The 18,479-nt window shown below is 41.8% G+C and overlaps 1 protein-coding gene across 1 annotated transcript; it reads right to left on the bottom strand.

The window, feature by feature from the left end:
- Positions 1-3,469: 3,469 nt before the first annotated feature.
- matk (megakaryocyte-associated tyrosine kinase) lies at positions 3,470-18,450 on the bottom strand. Its single transcript, XM_084920990.1, has 13 exons — positions 18,268-18,450; positions 18,026-18,123; positions 15,621-15,734; positions 15,403-15,518; positions 14,837-15,056; positions 13,404-13,497; positions 13,196-13,261; positions 12,977-13,076; positions 12,712-12,796; positions 11,858-11,931; positions 11,515-11,710; positions 11,244-11,330; positions 3,470-4,981 (listed from the first exon to the last, which is right to left on the bottom strand). Exons 2-13 carry the CDS (start codon positions 18,032-18,034, stop codon positions 4,772-4,774), a joined length of 1,371 nt encoding a protein of 456 aa, XP_084777116.1. The 5' UTR covers positions 18,035-18,123; positions 18,268-18,450; the 3' UTR covers positions 3,470-4,771.
- Positions 18,451-18,479: the final 29 nt, after the last annotated feature.

The following is an 18,479-nucleotide window of genomic DNA, read 5'->3' as shown; positions in this document are numbered from 1 at the left end:
GGGACTCTCCATCAGTCGCTCTTAGAAGCAAAGAAGCTTCTTGGATGAAACATCTTCAAGAAACTTAAAGAAGTCCAGACGCTTTCCTTTCCAAGCTCCTTAGGATACGGCAGTGTTGCAATATTCTGTCTGGTGATATTGTATTGATTAAGGAGCTTTAAATATTGATATTAATTAAAATACTATGGAAATACTATGAACAAGAGGCCTCACGTGCCATCATCCTGAGACAATTGTTAAGCTGAGCAAACTCAGTGAAAAACCAAAAACTGGACACACTCAGCTTGACAAAGCTACCTCTCAATTCAAAGTGGGCTAATGGTTCAGTCATGCAAACAAACACAGGAGGGCAACTGGCTTGCATCTACAAAAAAGGGCAACCTTTCTGCAAACAATCACAGTTTGACCCTCCAAAAGTTGATTGTGTTCATCTGGACGTCGCGTTTCTCACACTGAAAACGTTACGTCCAGATGAACAGAATCAAGTTTTGCAGATTTACTTACCTGGATGATTGAAAATGCATCAAGACAATCACAGTTTGACTCAGTCTGTCAATAATCACTCTCAGGGAGATTGAAATTATTGCTGACTTCTTTTGATCACAACACCCATGGCAGGTTTTAGTGACAGTGTTGTTGTGTTTGACAATATAACTTTGTACCACATAAAATAAATGAAGTGAGATATCTTTATCATACTGGATAAACAGATATGCACGGACACCGAGGACATAATTTGCAACTAAAAAAGGCGATAAATGTTATTGGAGCATATTGGAAAATGTCACAATAACAACATCACAATAATATTGTATCATGTTTTGTGTGTTGTCTGCTGTTTCCCACCTCTAATTAATAACAGCTCCACTTAAATGGATCTTAGGTTTGTGCTTGCTGATCTACTTCAGGGTTTTCTTGAAGTACTGAAATAGTTCCCCTGGAGGAAAAGAATCCTCCTCAGTCCCCATGATCCCTTTTCACACTGCTGCACCTATACAGATTGTTGGGTGGGGCAGAAACCGGGGATTGTTCACTAACACATGCACGGCGAATTAAAGTCCACATGGAAAAGTACCAGTGGATTCACCAAACGTCTAAAACACACCCAGACCTATGGATGTCTATCCCAAACATCACAGCTCTCAGAGTCTGGCACTCCTGATGGACAGAATAACACAGAAGCTCGTATCCATGCTGTGGTTGAATATTTCTGAAAATATGAAGCAAAACTCTACAGAGATGGTAAATGGCCTGTATTTGTATAGTGCTTTACTAGTCCCTAAGGACCCCAAAGTGCTTTACACATCCAGTGATCCACACATTCACTGGTGATGGCAGCTACATTGTAGCCACAGCCACCCTGGGGCGCACTGACAGAGGCGAGGCTGCCGGACACTGGCGCCACCGGGCCCTCTGACCACCACCAGCAGGCAACGGGTGAAGTGTCTTGCCCAAGGACACAACAACCGAGACTGAGCCGGGGCTCGAACCGGCAACCTTCCGATTACAAGACGAACTGCCAACTCTTGAGCCACGATCGCCCCCAGTTTAAATGTTAATGATCTAACACACAGAACCACAAACAAAATATATTCACTTTATAAGCATATCAGTGAGCCCGATGGCACACGGTTGGATGGGGTTGTAGTTAATTGCAGAGAAAAGTGGTTTTCCTGGAATTTGTAGCTGCGAGGATGATAGCGTTTTCTATGAAGAGCATCTTATGTCTAATACCTCAATTGGCTCAAGGAGCTTGGTTGGTGCTTCGATTCTGACCTTAGACCATCTGAACTGACCACAATCCACTTAAATCACTCCAAGATAAACCCTCTTAGGTCAGTCCCCATGATCCCTTTTCACACTGCTGCACCTATACAGATTGTTGGGTGGGGCAGAAACCGGGGATTGTTCACTAACACATGCACGGCGAATTAAAGTCCACATGGAAAAGTACCAGTGGATTCACCAAACGTCTATATAAGTTATTAGTGTATTAGGAGCCGTAGGGACACCGGCAACCAAAGCAGTGAATGTTGTCTCTGGTTGATGCAAAGTAATAATAACAATAATCATTATTAATATTATTCAATAAGACCACTGGACTAACATTCACACAGTTTCGGGGACAACAGCAAGACATTAAAGTATTACTAATAACAATGTAACTATTTGTGTTGTATGATTCATTCATTTATCATTTGCATGACTTTGAGCCAGCTCTATGTGTATGTTAGAAAACAGATACGGCTTCAGCTGATGGCTGATGTTAACGCATCACACATGACAAAACATTATGTATACGCAACAAATCTGATGCCCCCAGAAATGTTTTGTTTGTAGCGTGACTGTTAATACACGTGTCTCGTTTTTGATGTGCATTCCAGCAAATTATATTTTGAAAGGAAGCAGTGATGACACCAGAGCTTTAATCTTTATGTTGAGGGTTCAGCAAAAAGTTGATTCTGTTCATCTGGACGTAGCGTATTCAGTGGGAGAAACTTCGTCATTTATCCAGCTTTTTTGTGATTTGGATGATTCGGCATGTGTCAAGACATTTAATTTGACGGTTGTTACAGCCATATTTAACACACTAGCTTAAATACTGTTTTTTTGTTTTGTTTTAGAAATTCTTAATGAAGCTGGAAAATTCAAACACAATACTTTCCACAAACAAAATTTAGACTACAGACAAAAAGGCTCTGCAAACAGAAATATGAGGGCGTTACAGCTAATTTGCCCAATATGAGATGGTTACGTTTTAATTGGAGGACTGCAGCCTGTACATAAGTGTGCATACTGTGCAAAGCTGAAAGTCAATGCTTCAAGCTCTCATGTGAGGTCAGAGAGTTAGGAACAAAAAACGTGGGACTGCATCGTATTGTGCGCCTAACTTTCCCTATCCTGGAACAGCTGAAGCCAACAGCTGAGTCCCTATCAATTCTGCTTCAGCAGATTAGCTGTTGGCTAAGTGTTACTAGAACGTGCACCTTAGAAAGCTTTAGGTTCTCTGAGAAAAACGTATCAGCTCACCCAGCGACATATGGATACCTGGATGAAAGCTCAGTCACACCTAAACACACACAAGCAGAAAAACATGTGATGCTCGTGAAAAAACCTTTCAATTATGTTTAAATCATTCTCAGCAGAGGAAGCACATTTCAACATTTCAACATTTGCTTCTTTTATAAATCCTTTCGCAGAAAATTGCTGCTCATCCTGTTACACAGAGCAGATTGAACAAATCGCGGAGGATAACAAGGATAACAAGAGACCGAGGATCAAGCCTCAATTTGCGATTCGTCTCTTGGGACAGTACCAGGCTTACCAAGACTTAAATCAAATGACATCTTTAATTTGGTCGTGTGACACAACAACAATCCAAAAAGAGGCTTCATTTTGCTCCAAGATTTGCTTTTAGTAATACCAAGAAATCTCTAAACTAAAAAAATCACAGCTGACAATCACGTGGTGAAAAACAGGTCATATGTGCACTTTAATAAATAGAACATGAAAGAAACACATGCAGTTGTTCCATACATTTAAAAATATGATTTTTCTGAATTTAGGGTCTAATTTCCATTTGCTGATTGAAATTCTTGAGTCCCTTTGAAAAGAAATGTAATGAGTTCCTTGTGTTGTGAAGGTTTCCTGTTGTTACTCTGTAATCACACGTTATTTTGGGGATTTCTCTTTAATATGCTTGAGTTGTGTTTACAGGTTTGGCATGCACTCCCAGTTAGAAGAGATGCTTCAGACCTGAAATGGCTGATGAGTAATGCATGAAGGCCTAAAAGACAAAAATCAACAAGAATGAAAGAAAAAAATTACTCTGACCAATTAAGTGGTGTTTCAGGAGTTATCTTAAAAGATAAGATAGATAAGATTATATTATAAGATTATAGGATTATAAATAAGAGAGCAGGCCAAAGCTGCTTTTGAAAGCTAGCTTAGCCCGTAACAATAATTGACTATAACAGCATTTGTCCTTTCCTCTACGACCGCCAAAGATATTATTTGGTCCCTAAGTAGAATTTCTTAAATATCTCTAAAGGCACCCATTAAAAAAATCTTAATGTTGTTATTTTCTTTTTCTACTGGAAGTAAATGCTCGTGTATTTCAAATACTGAAAATTTGACCCTAATTTCAGAAAAAATGACAAATTTGGGGAAATTGCACCATAAATCAGTGCCTGTATAATGAAGAGCAACCAAATGAGCTCCTTACAGGTACATCAGAGTCACAGTCTCGTCCCTGCACAGATATTTTGTTCTCTGTTTGTGTCCTCTTAGACATGTGACCTGAAAGCTGCTTAATCTGGACTCGGAGTACACATATTCTTTCAAACCCCTAAAACTGACAACCGGCTATAAAAGAAGCAGAAACTCAGACAGGCTGAATCCTGTAAACACCACTCTGGTGTTACTGCTCTGCAAAATGTACATAGTGTTGCTTTAAGGGTTTACCAAAATTATTACAATCCATCCTGAGAGGAACATAAATATCTGCACTAAATATTATTGCAATCCATCCAACAGCTGTCGTGACAAAAGTCAAGCGTTTCACGGTTTATTCCGTAGTTTATCAGGTTAGGAAGGCCATCGAGACCCAAAGGGTGAAGTTTGGTGTAGTCATGGCTCCAACCATCTTGCATCACATACATTCATGATCAGAGTTCACGGTCTTTTCTCTCAGGAAAACTCTTGTGGCTCTAAAACTCAACGGTCCAACAGCTTGTATTTGTATCCCAGACTGCAGGGCAATAATTCAGGATCAAGATCCGGTCTGATCTTGAGACCCAGAGCCCGGGCTGAGTTTTTCCATCTCTCGGTCAAGTTTCTCCCTCAGCTTGTGAAATCCGGGTCTTTTCCGAGGTTCCTGCTCCCAGCAAACCCTCATCAGGGAGTAAACACTTGGAGGACAGTCTTCTGGAGCTTCCATGCGATAGCCTTGTTCCACTTTGTCTTTCACCTCCTGCAGAGACTAAAGCAGAGGAGCAACGGGAAAATGTTTGACATAGGAACTGATTATCTCACAAGACTAATACATTAAATGTGTTAAACAGGTTTTCATGGTGACTAAAATCAATTGCAGAATATTAAGAAACAATCCAAACTTAAACAATGATAGCTGCACTTTATGCAGAACTGCAATCATTGTCTGTTGTATTTAAAGCACTGAGGGACGGACACCTGCACTGTTGATGTGAAGCAACAACAAAACCACTGTGGGGGTGGAGTGCAGGTTTTGGCCAGGCTGTCAGGGAAGAGGTGAGGCAGAAGGATTTAGGGAGTAGGGTCGGCTGAGGTAAGTGACACACCTCAAGTGCATCAGCCAATTAACCACATCTTGATATAGTGCAGGTCAAAGAGGACTAACAACCACATGCTTGCCCTTCCTCCAAGGAGAAGCCAAAAGCTGAAAGAAGCTTGAGTTTCTATTTACTTTGCATGTCAGGAACCCGCAAAGGCGCGGTGGGATGTACAGAGTGCGTATGTCAACACTGTAAATCAGTGGTTCCCAAACTTTTTTCGCTGGGCCCCCCTTTGTTTTACAGAAAAATGTTCGCGCGCGCACACACACACACGCACTAACACATCCTTCAACCACACACACCCATATTTGCTCAATTGCGGTTTATTTCACACCTCAAACATTTAGTAAACAATTAAGCAAATACAAGTAATCTGCAGGTAGTAAGAAAATAAACTACCAACTCTTTTACGCTACGTCTGCACCTACACGGGTATTTTTTGAAAACGCAGCTGTTGTGTCCACGTAAACGGCGTTTCAAATCACCGAAAACTGAGATTTTTTTAAACTCAGTTTTTGCCTTTACTGTGGACGAGGAATACAGAGTTCATCACGCAACGTCAAAGGTATGTGCCTTTTTACACATCAGCTGTGCACCACGTTATTGTTCACATGAGATGAATTGCAGAATGGCAGATAAACAGTATTTTGTCTCTATCTGCAGGTTTTACACGCTTACATATAAATCGCAGTTACTGTCCCTCTATTTACAAAGGCAGAGGCGTCACGGTGTGATTATTTTACATGTAGTTGTTTTTTTAATATTCAACATTGCTATCAATATTTTTTTTTTTAAATGCCTCTCTGTGCAAAATGGGTTTAAAAACATAAACAGCTGTGGGATCCTGTTTGTCCGTGATTTAGACAGGGGGAACAAATCGTGGCCGGATCAGCCTGATATTATTTTTATCCCACTGTAACTTTACTGTATAAAGAGCAAACATCTCCAAAATGTCAGGAGTAGTGAGTCATTACAACAAGTGTTTGTGAACTAAAAATCAAGAATGTGGGATCCTGTTTGTCCGTGATTTGAACAGCCCAGCGCTGCTCCCGACGCAGGGAAAACCAATCCTGCAGGGAGACCTACCTCGGCACTTGTGCAGGTGAAACCAAAGGGAAGATTTGCTTCACCATATTTTCTAGTCTTTGTCTTAGAATGAAGTTGGTTTGGAAACATATTCAGCGATGCTTCATCTCCTGCTTTGCATTTGTGTGGGCGCCCCGTGCTAGCAGTGTCCAAGCCTTGTTTTTTTGTTTTTTTCCCCCCTTTTCATGCCCCCCCTGCAATGACTCTGCGCCCCCCCCTCAGGGGGCGGGCCCCACACTTTGGGAAGGTCTGCTGTAAATGAAAGACCTGTTGTTGGAGTTCAGGTATATATTATTACTGAAAAGACCTCCCGGAGAGCAAAGGCGTCTGCTACGCTGTGTATAATATTAAACTACTTAAAATATTTATTTAAAGTGATTCTAAAAGTCTTCAGCCCACCTCCCTGTTTTGTTTTTCTATTTTGTTCATGCTTGAATAAATTCATCTTTTATCATTAATCACAAACTGAAAACAGAATGTTTTTCTAAATTTATTGTAAAAATCCTGAAATAACAGATTTACGTAAGTAATCAGACGCGTTACTTAGTATTTAGTCGAAGCACTTTGGCAACAACAACAGCCGTGAGTCTTTTTGGGTATGATGCAACGAGCTTTGTACCCGTGGACTGGAGGAGTTTCCGACATTCTTCTCAAGCTCAGCTGGGTTGCATGCAGACTGTCTGTGGAAAGACACTTTCTGGTCTCTCCAGAGATGTTTGATAGGGGTCGAATAAGGACTGTGAGCCACTCTAAGACTGTTTTGTCTTTGCTGTGTGCCTCAGGTCATTGACCAAGTTTGAAGCCATGAGCGCTGTGGAGCAGGTTTTCGGGTTTTGACCACTCGGCTTTCCCCTTCAGATGTTCCTCAGCCCATGGGGCTTGTGCTCCTTCTACCTAATGTTTCTGTTCACTGGGATTCTCAACAACCACTATGTCTGCTTGACTGACCAGCAGCTGCTTGTTTGTCTGGAACATTAGGTCCCAATACCTTAACCCTGTTGTTCTCAACCACCTCCCATCAGGACTTTGGGACTTCTAATCCGTATGTGACACAGACGTTCCTGTACACTGTCCCAGCTTGTATCTTAAATTCCACTATTATACGTTCAATATCTCCAAAGCACCTTTGCACAGCCTGTAACTTGGGCCCTGTCAGTTGTGGTAGACTCCTGCCTCCGTGGATCTGGTGTCTTGGGCCCGTCCTTGCACCGTCTGTGTTGTCCATTAGGCCAGCTTTTTCTAGCCACTGGTAGACTTCTTGAGCTACCTCTATCTGTCGCTGCCTTTTTTCAGCTGCCCGAGGTACTCTTGGAGCAGCCGATCTCTTGGGGACAGATTCCTGATGTACTCATGGATGTTTCCTCCTGGATTGTGGTTCTGGTTTCTGTGGCAGTGGTAAATATTAGTTTGACTGAATCTGGTGTTGATGATAGTGAGTTGAGCTGTGCTCATGTCTGCAAGCGTCTGTGAGTTAATCTGTAAGCTGGGGCAGTGGTGCCCTTGGTTGTGTGGATGCTTTGAGTCTGGCCACAATCTCCATCCTGTAGTTCAGCTGCATCTTCTACCAGAGTCGACTCATTACTCATTATTATTATTCCCATTGTGGCGTAGCCTCTGGATCTCCAGATGTTACTGTGCGAGGCAACAAAGTACTTCATGGTCAGTGTAAATGTGGGTCTTCTGCTTATCCATAGTTCCCATATGCACTGGATATAACAGCTCTTACTGGGTCAGCTGGTATTACATCAATTCCCTGTCTTGTTACAGACACATACATGGAAAATGAGAAGTATGTTCTCGGTTGGGGAACAATGACGTACTTCTCATCAGTATGTCCTGACATCGAGCTTGTTAAGCCAGAAGATGTCCGAGCCAGTATGGCAATAGTTAACAACTTCAACAACTACTGGACTAAAAAGAGGGAATATATGTAGGGCTGTGTGATATGACCAAAATCTCATATCCCGATATAAGACATCCATCATCCGATAACGATATAAATCATAAAAATGTAACATTTTCTGTAAATTCTGTGAATCTCGGGCAGCTCGACTTGCGGGAAGTGTTTCCAGCTGCGCGTCATGTAGCTGGAGTCGAGTGTTTTAACCGATGCATGAAACGATACATTTTTAGACATAAGTTGTAACGGCCGCCGTTTTCTTTGTGAGCATTTATTACACGGCGTGCTGCGGGGAAAAGCCTGTTCTAACGTTTGAGTCTAAGGTTGATTTTTTAGCACCTGGCGGCTCTTTTTTACTTCTCATCCGTAAATAATCTGCTCTTTCATACGGAGCCCCGCAGGGGACATGGGAGAAAAAAAAAATTAAGACGGACTTTTGCGAGATCTCGCAAAACTAACTCGGGATCTCGCAAAACTTTTGCGAGCTCTCGCAAAACAAACTCGGGATCTCGCAAAACTTTTGCGAGCTCTCGCAAAACAAACTCGGGATCTCGCAAAACTTTTGCGAGATCTCGCAAAACAAACTCGGGATCTCGCAAAAGTTTTAGCCGCATTCTTCGGACGCCGGCTCGAAGCCGACCGGGAGGTCGAGGCACGATGTGCCGGGAAAGCGGTGTTCCTCCCGGCTGTAGTAGCTTCGAGCTAACGGGAAGAATGCGGCTAAAACTTTTGCGAGATCTCGCAAAAGTTTTGCGAGATCCCGAGTTTGTTTTGCGAGAGCTCGCAAAAGTTTTGCGAGATCCGAGAGCTCGCAAAAGTTTTGCGAGATCCCGAGTTTGTTTTGCGAGAGCTCGCAAAAGTTTTGCGAGATCCCGAGTTTGTTTTGCGAGAGCTCGCAAAAGTTTTGCGAGATCCCGAGTTTGTTTTGCGAGAGCTCGCAAAAGTTTTGCGAGATCCCGAGTTAGTTTTGCGAGATCTCGCAAAACTCCGTCTTAATTTTTTTTTCTCCCATGTCCCCTGCGGGGCTCCGTACTTTCACGTGATTCAGTTTATTTTGAAAAGTCTCAACAGGATCTTGAGCTTTATTGTGAAAGGTTTATGTGGAACATAAACAAGCGGACACGCAATGGTGTTACCGTCGTTGTTGCTAACGACAACGTGTAAAAACAGGCGCTTGTCCGTCCGTAGTGTGGTTATATTAAATATAAGAGAAAGAGAGAACTTTAATAAATTAACATAGCCACTACAGTGACCATCAGAACCATGAACAAATATTGCCGTAAACAGTTTATTTTGCGACACCACGAAACAAACGAAACGATAGACGTTTTTATATCGTCATCCGATATATATGGTTATATCGAACAGTCCTAAATATATGAACAATCTTCAGCTTTCTTCTTTGCTTTTATCCTCGAATTCAACTGAAGGAGCTAGAAAAGAGCCGCTCGGATAACACAGCATAGCTAAAACACCAAACCTGTGACCTCAATAGTCATATTTAAGTCAGACACATGCTCCTCCCAGCAGTGCCAATGTGCTGCACATCAACTGTGAAGGAAGCTGCTCACCCTGCATGCTAAATGGTGTTTACTAATTTAGCAAAGAGTGAAGTCTTCAACCATTTAATGCACGTAGGTAAACGTAGCCTTTGTGTCAGAGCTCATGTATTTCTACTCTATAAATACAGATACAGTTATCACAACAAACAACGTTCTGGTTCCTTCAGTGTCAGACACATTATAGTGAGGTTCACCATGAACATGACCACTGCTGATATCAATCTGACCCTAACCAACCCGTGGGTAAACCAGCCTTAAATATAACAATTTACAACCTCCAATGAAGACTTCTCATTCTCTCAGTGGAGGCTGTCTTCAAGATAACGTGAGCAGAGTTTTGTCTGTACTGCATAGTGGAGTTCACACAGACACAATTACACTCTTGTTGTTACTCTTTGCCAAGTGTTAACTAATTAGATGTAGTGTTTAATTGAAGCTAAAACAAGCGTACTTAAATAATCAACCCGTGTATTTGTTAAACAAGCTGTAATTGGTAGGTAATCATGTTCGTTTAAAAAGACACCACCTGAAGTACGATGGAAAAGAGATGGAGGACTCGGTGTTTAATTCTGCCTGATCCTACTGATCCCGTCTTCCTCACTAAACTGCTAAGATGCAAATCACCTTGGAGGTCGGGGATCAAATATTACCTGACGGGGATTAGAGTGATAAACAAGGCTGTGTTTAAGCAGCGTGGTTCCTCCCTTTCACAATCTGTCTGTTTGCTCTTTGCAGCTTCCTGTACTGCACAAGTTCAGAGAGTTCAGAGAGCAGGTTTTTCTCTACATGCTGTAAAGTTAGAGCAATCAAGTTCAATTTTTTTGTAACACAGTAACACAACAATCAGCTGATTTGAAATTGTGCACTCAGAGGAGGAACTGGTGGACTGACCTACGGCTTTTGTGGCACAGCAACATAGACATTACACTTTTACTGCACAAAAAGACAAGAGCACGAAATACAAACTGTCCATAACCAAACCAGTCCCATTATGCTGCTAACACAGCTTTGACTATTTGCTAGCATCTGCACAGACAGCATGCTAACGCTAAGGCAAGCTGTTTCTACATATTCACGTTTCTAAAGTAGAATCACCTTTAAAGTGTCTTTGTGGGCTGGATTTCATCTTTGCTTTGTGTTTACGTGTAAAACTGGTGCATCCTGATTCTGACAGGGATTTGTGTTGGTGTGTAAAACTGTAGTCTCAGGTTTATCGTGTTCACTGGTAATTACGGTGAAAGTAAAGTAATGCTTTTAAGAAAATTAACAAGTAATGTGTAACACTTTTGTTTTTTGAGTAATGTCCACAACTAACATGCGTGTAAAGCACCACTGTAAACACACACATATACACTGATAGCAGACTGCACTGGTGCTACTTACCATCTTGGGGTAAGGCTGACGACCGTATGAGAAGATCTCCCACAGAAGAATGCCGTAACTCCAAACATCTGACTTTGTGCTGAATTTCTGCCGGATGAGGACAAAAATGTGCAAAATGTAAAACAGCTTTCTATTAGGACATACTTTTTAAATCAGTTTAGTCCTTCCTGTCTTTAATTTGATTGATTCTTTAATTTGATAAGCAATATTTTAGAATTTATCCAAAAAAACATGTAAAAGACGAGCATAGTGCATTCCTTCTTAAACTGACCTCTTTCTTTAGCGCTTCAGGTGCCGTCCATTTCACCGGCAGTTTGGCTTTATCTGACACCTTGGAATCCACTTTGGTTAGGCCGAAGTCGCTCACCTTGGCTACATTGTCATCAGAAATTAGGACATTACGAGCTGCCAGATCTCTGTGAACCAGCTTCTTTGACTCCAGGTAATCCATCCCTTCACACACATCACTAACAACAGACACACACATATAAAAAAATATTAAAAATACACTATTAAACACACACACTGTACAGCAGACTGATTAACAATCTGTGCACTGATGCACACACTATAGATTTTGCTAATGAAAGGCCATTTTTGATGTTCACACTCACAGAGAAAAGCGAAGCAGCTGAACAGAGTTTACAACCGAACGCCCCCGTGTCCTGAGAAAGTTAACGAGGTTTCCCTGCAACAGACAAACACGCAACGCTCAAAAAAGTCAAATCAAACAAAGTGTGTAATGTTCAAATATACATATTAAATATGGGAGAAAGGCTGAGGCTGTCAAAGTAGACCCAACGTTGCAAACAATGACGTTTTCATGTTTCCTCACCACCTGCTGCACAAAAGCGTTTTGCACCACATGTATCTTTAGTTGCTTAGCCCAGCTGTTTATTTACACCAGCACAGCCTGAAAATGAAGTTTCAGCGTAACAATCAATGAAACGATCTGTGAGAAAACAACCTGAAGCTCCCCACCGGTGACTCACATACTAGGGAAATAGAGTTTTACTTCCTCTATGTTTCACAGTTATGCTGACTGTAGCTTTATCGTTGCCTAATATTTATTTACACGTTATTCATGCCTTTGGTTCATCTATGCTTGACTTTTGTAATTCACTGTTTTTCACTCTCTAGTTCAAAATGCTGGAGCTAGACTTTTAACTGGTGCTAGAGCCAAGATTGTATCACTGATACTGGTTTCCTGTTCATTTTAGAATTCAGTTTAAGATTTTCTATCATTGGTTTTTAAAGCTGTCAGTGGTCGGACCCCACCGATACCATCTCTCTTATTCACTTTCTCAAACGCAGCTGCAAAACGGTGGAACCAGCTCTGCGTGTCAAATATCGCTGTTTATAAATCTTGCTTGTTAATCTATTGACTAAAACTGCGACCGGTGGTTGTTGTCTTCCTTCATATATGGGGCCAATGATAAGCTACTAATTGTAAACATGTTGGCTGTACCTTTGTCATGAGCTCTGTGACAATGTGAAGCCCTTTGTGAAGGATGACTCCCAACAGCCGCACCAGATTTTTATGCTGCAGCTTCCTGGAAGAAGTGAGTCCACGTTAAAAATAAGAATTTAGCAGCATAACGGGAAATGTAAGTGCAGGCTTACAGATGCATTACATTTAAAACAAGATCACAATGCATTCATTCTTTTCCACTTGTGTAACTACTTGTGTTGTTTTCAGTATTGTCAGAATTTGCAGAAATCTTGGGACTCACGTCATAACTGTGGTCTCCTGCAGGAACGCCTGAGCTGTGACATCACATTTAATGGTCTTCACTGCCACCCTCTGGCCCATGTACACCCCTTCATAAACAGCTGGAGGTTGAATCACACACACGCCGTTTAATCAACCTATTGCATCTTTAACTATCTGCTGACAGCAGTCTTTGCCGTTCCTGATGCTTTTTAAAGGGAAATGAAAACCGAAAACTCACCACCAAACTCCCCTTCCCCGATATTCTCTCCCAGAGTGAGCTTCTCAATGACCAACAGCCATCCATCTAAAATGAGCACATACGTAAACAAGATAACCTCTCACGCATGTTTCCATTATCATTGCTATAAATACTTCACGTACATGACTCATCCCCACAAAGCAGCTCACCTCTTTTCTTAGGAAGCACATACTGATGTTAAACTTACTTTTAGACAGCTCCAACTCAGCTGACTTGGTTCCCTGTTTCTGTTTGGGTTTCAGAAGAGTCGTAGCGATCGAGCCTTTGTTCTTTGAATAGAACTGCAAAGATGGAAGATTCAGTCAACACAATTTCAGCTTTTTATCTTATTTTCCACCCCATGTGATCATGCTTGGTTTACCTGTGAATTACTGACTCATTAAGATCAAGTACATTTTTTGGGGGGTTAAGATGGAAAAATCTCACTTAAACTTTAACAGAGAGCTGTGAAAAAATAACACATCTTAGTAATTCAGGAAACCTAAATGTGGTCACAGCTGTAGGTTTAAGTGTAAACACATAAAGGGTAGTCCTATGAATAGACGGCACTCCACAAAGAGCAATACTGAATTAAATCCTAGCACTGAACTCGACGTATTATACAAATATAATAGATCATGTGACATACTGCTCTATGAGCACCGGACAAACAATCCAGCTCAAATATTTGGCCGTCCTTCCTTTTCCTGCAGGAGTAAGTCAGCTGGTCTGACTCAGGCCTGCAGCCATCTGTAGCTCTCTGATAAGCTGCTGAACGAGCGCTGCCATCTCTGTGGAGTCTCCAAACTCTGACTGCACCCTCACACAAAGACCGGCTCAATGCTGATAAACCATAAAAGGGCTGAATTTGATTATCTCATCCTCATTTTGACACGAGAACTAAATATATTTTTCCTCTGCTGTCACTGATGATACACTGATGAGGCTTCAGGCTGACAAACAGCTTGAATACAGCAGGCCTGCAGTGTCTATTAAACGGAGACTGAGACAATAATACTGCAATGAATTTTGGTGCACACGTTCTTCTTATCTTAGGGGATTTTGATAGCACTCCTCTCTCTCTTCCTTTCTTGCCAGCATTCCCATCGCCCTTATTTTATGGTTAAAGCTAATTAGCTGGTGCTAACTAGGAACACTGGCAGTGCCACATTTCTGTTTCCCTCAAGTGCAGGCTCTTTATTTTGGAAAGTAAAGGCTGGAGTGAGGAAATCATCCAATTTTTTATTTTTAAAAAAAGCTGAACAGAAAGCCAGTCAGGTGACTTTCCCCTGGGGAGAAGGAGGATACACATGAATTGAATTATGAGTGGACGGTTAAGCTTGTGTCCTCCTTCCAGATAATTTCATAAGCATTACTAGCTGAACCCCCAAGGCAATTTTAATTCTGCATGCACTTTAGGGCGGCTGGATCTGCACCTCCAGCTGTGCAACCTTGCATTGCATAATGATAATTAAATGATCTTGAATGTTGTAAATCGATAAACGGTGCAGAGAGTGCAGGCGGATCTGTCAGAAGGTGGACTTAATAAACTACATGTAGCTCTTTCACATATAAAGAGTTGTATCCACGTTAAACAGAATCTCTAACAGAAACGGGTCCAGTGAGCTCATTTCCTCCTACCTCTATCATATCGATGAGGTTGTAGAAATACTGGGTTTTATCGATGGTCAGCTTGTTGTCCTGATAAATGACCCTGTAGTGAATGACCTCTCCGGAGACGCTCACACACAGGACGTAGTCGCCAGGATGACGGATGCTCTCTCGCACCAGGAACAGGCCATCCTCGGCTGGCTGTAGCTTAGACACAGCTTCTGGACCGGAGATCTTTCCGTGAAACCAGCTGAGGAAAGACAACGCACGCTGAGTCGCATAAACGAATCGTTCCTCGTGAACGTAATGCCAAATATGACATTTTTTAAATCACTCAACAGGCAGGAAATGGTTACATACATTTATCAAGCATTCAGGTATTAACATCTCTGAAAAAGGAACTTGGGGTGAATACTCCAGAGACCGTGTTTGTTTGCATGTCTAAGATGTGTGATCACGAGTTAAGGGCTGACCACAATGGAAACTAAATAAAGAGACAAGCATCACACTGCATGTGATCGCTGTGAAAACAAGAGGGAAACACACCCACGTGAGCCCTCAGTACCTTCATGTAAGAGAAAAACAAGGTGACTTACGGCATGAGGCTGAGGCTGGGGTCGACTCGCAGAGCCTCTCTTTCACGCACATTGGTGGCGTTGATGATTCCTTCTTCTCCTGTGGTGTTGTGTCTGGCTCTGTAGCATCCCTTCTTCTAGAAAAGAGCAAAGTTCGCTTTATCAGTTTCAGTTTCTTCCAAATAAAAATCCTCTAAAGCTCTGCAGCATCTGCAAAACATGACGGTGAGTGACGGTACCGTGGTTGTGTCAACAATAGTGAGGATGTCTCCTTTGCGGTACAGCAGTTCTCCAGGTTTGGGTTTTTTGTGATCCCCCTTGGCTACACACTGAGTACCGGCAGCCCAACTCATCTAAGGAGGCAAAGGAAAATTATGAGAAGGGCACTGACCCATGACTGTGAGTCACACTTTGAGTTTGCTTTGCTAAACTTGCTGTTTTAGGACTCACACGTGTTATTTTAAGTTTTTACTTGTCGTGTATCGTAGTGATGATTTGTGAGACCACTGAACAACCAGCATAAAACCAAAGCACTTGAACACATCTCTTTTGGACACCCACAGCCCGTCTTGGTTTGGTGGTTGGTTGTCGACTTTATTCTGGTCGACGTAAAAAATACACCAAGAAAATGAGAATTTCCTTTTTTTGGAGGTCGGATCTTTTGGCCAAGAATTTTAGTAAATATATTTACCGGCGACAAATATTGGACCTCCATGAAATGATCAACTGATTTCCTTTTATTGACCTATGACCTTTGCCTGACTTCCATCAGAATTAAATGTTATTATCTGCTACTGGTATCTGCAAAATCTGAGAATGATATCTTGGAAACTGTGGACAGACTGCGAACAAACAGACAGAGAAACAAATGGAAACAATGACTCCCTCCGTTTGGGGGAGAATGATAGCATATGCATCAAGTTCTCAAAGAGTTTGTGACATATGAGCATCATTTTTGAAACATTGCATGGTAAGGTAGCAAAAACATGAGTTAATGTATTAAACAGCTTTGATCAATGTAAAACCTTTGCAAACATCAGGAACTTGCATAAAGGAACAGAGAATCACATGTGCCCTTTTACATTAACAATACTGCCATTAAAGCACTTCAATAGTCATGATTTTAAACTTATTTGAACAAATGAACAAAGGCAAGATGGAAATACTGGCAGTGCAAAATATCAGAGTTCATATTTATTCAGGGTGGGGACAGAAATGATACATCATAATGTGGCAATATTGTATCAATACAGGGACACTAAATATTAATATTTTATTAGACAAAATTAAATATGGGAATGCTACGAACAAGACTTCTCATCTCATCCTGAGATGACAAAGTCAACGTCCTAATTCAAAGCAAACTAATGGCTCAGTCATACAAGCAAAAACAGGACAACACCTTGCATAAACAATTAAACAGATTCATTAATGAAAAAAAATAGATATCTGTGGCTGTGTGCTGATTGTACTTAAATTTGTCACATTCATCCAGATGATTGCAAGATAACTGCACAGGTCGCCTGACAGGAGGAAACCTTTCTGCTAACAGTCGCAGTCTGACTTGGACTCATTCTCTGGGACACTGTTGAATAACTGCTGTTTAAATTATAAATGCAGACAGATTTTCAACATGTTGCGATCAGTTTGAATGAGTCAGCGACTGAGTGCCAGCAGGTTGTATTCAGGTTGTATCCCTACAGAACAGGAAGGATGCTGAGAAACAAGTGTAGAAGTTAAATGTGGTTTTCTGTGTACGTAGGATTTCTGACAGTCTGTCACAGTTTACGGCTGAATTACCAGGAACGCATTGCGTGTGATTGCCAACTTGACCTCATTCAAACGGAGACTGATATCAGACTGACTCGATGTTATGGCAGATTTAGTGACAGAGTCGGCGGTGAGCTGGTGCCAGCTCTGATATTTATCATCTATTTCTGTGAAACACAATAAAGTCCATAACATTATTTGTAACGGAACAAATAATGTTATGGACCATTTTTAAAAGTATATATCAAAAATTAGAAAAATCTCATATTAAACTCAATTGCCCGTGCAGCAATACCGCAGAACTCTGTATCTGCAGCAGTATCAGAATCATCAGGACAACTTCAGCTCGTCCTGAATCCTTACACGCACATATAGAATTCAAAATAGTGCCGAAGTCACTTTATTGGGAAAAAACCCTTTTATTAGTTCATAACGCACTCAAAGGGTTTGGCCACCAGTGCGTCTCTGAGTTGCTCAGTCAGACCTGAGCAGGTTGAGATCTTTTAACTGTCCCGAGAATCAGATCTCAGCTGAGGGCGCTTTCGGTAATTTGGCGCAAGCTGCCTGCTGATCTGAGGTCAGTTACATCTGTGTTTACGGTTCAAAAGATTTAAATTCTGACAGGCTTATAGTTCATAACTGTGTGTTTGTGTTGACTTGTATCCTACTTGTTTGGTTTATTGCCTGACTACACGGTTTGTGGTTTTATGGTTTACGTGTAATTAAATGTGCTGTATAAATAAAGCCGACACTCGGGTGTAAATTTGGATTAAGACATGAGTACTTAGAAGTATGCACTTAGTACATACTTTATCAATCACATTGGCGTTAGCCTATAATCTGAAATACAGCTGCACACATCTGCAGTACGTACCTTTGCCATCAGCAGGGCTGGCTGGATAATTCTTTGAACACCTGGCCGAGCAAACAAGGTCTCCGAACAGCCAGGAAAGATAAAAAGCGCCGTCGGTCCTGTAATAAAACGCAAACAGATGCAGTATAAATCAAAGCTGCAGTTCGATAAATCCGCCTCTGTCGAACGAAGTCAAAGCCAGAAGATGAACGCCCAGACAGCGCCGTCCGTCCGAGTCCTCGTCGGCATAAATGTTTCAGTACCTGCGGCTCTTTGGGGAGATGCGGAGGGAGCCTCTCAGCAGGAGAAACCACCAGACTTCAAGCCTCCTCAGCGGGCACTCTCCGTCAAACTTATTTTCTGCCGAATTTCTTCATCGTCTCCAGCCCGTCCGCAGCCGCTCCTCGTCTTTATTCACGTCTCAGAGCCGTGTGAGCGCTCGCGGTGGCGCGCGCTCAATGTCCGCGTGAACCAC

Source organism: Perissodus microlepis, chromosome 23, assembly GCF_051167445.1.
Source record: "Perissodus microlepis isolate ML-2025 ecotype Zambia chromosome 23, ASM5116744v1, whole genome shotgun sequence".
NCBI classification, from domain to species: Eukaryota; Metazoa; Chordata; class Actinopteri; order Cichliformes; family Cichlidae; genus Perissodus; species Perissodus microlepis.
This window is presented reverse-complemented; position numbering and strand designations above follow the sequence as displayed.

Excerpts from the sequence above, each read along its gene's own strand:
- matk (XM_084920990.1), bottom strand. Across the intron at positions 13,498-14,836 it reads ACCTCATCGATATGATAGAG|TTCTATTCAAAGAACAAAGG; the intron begins GTAGGAGGAAAT and ends CCATCTTTGCAG. Across the intron at positions 13,077-13,195 it reads CGGGGAAGGGGAGTTTGGTG|CTGTTTATGAAGGGGTGTAC; the intron begins GTGAGTTTTCGG and ends TTCAACCTCCAG.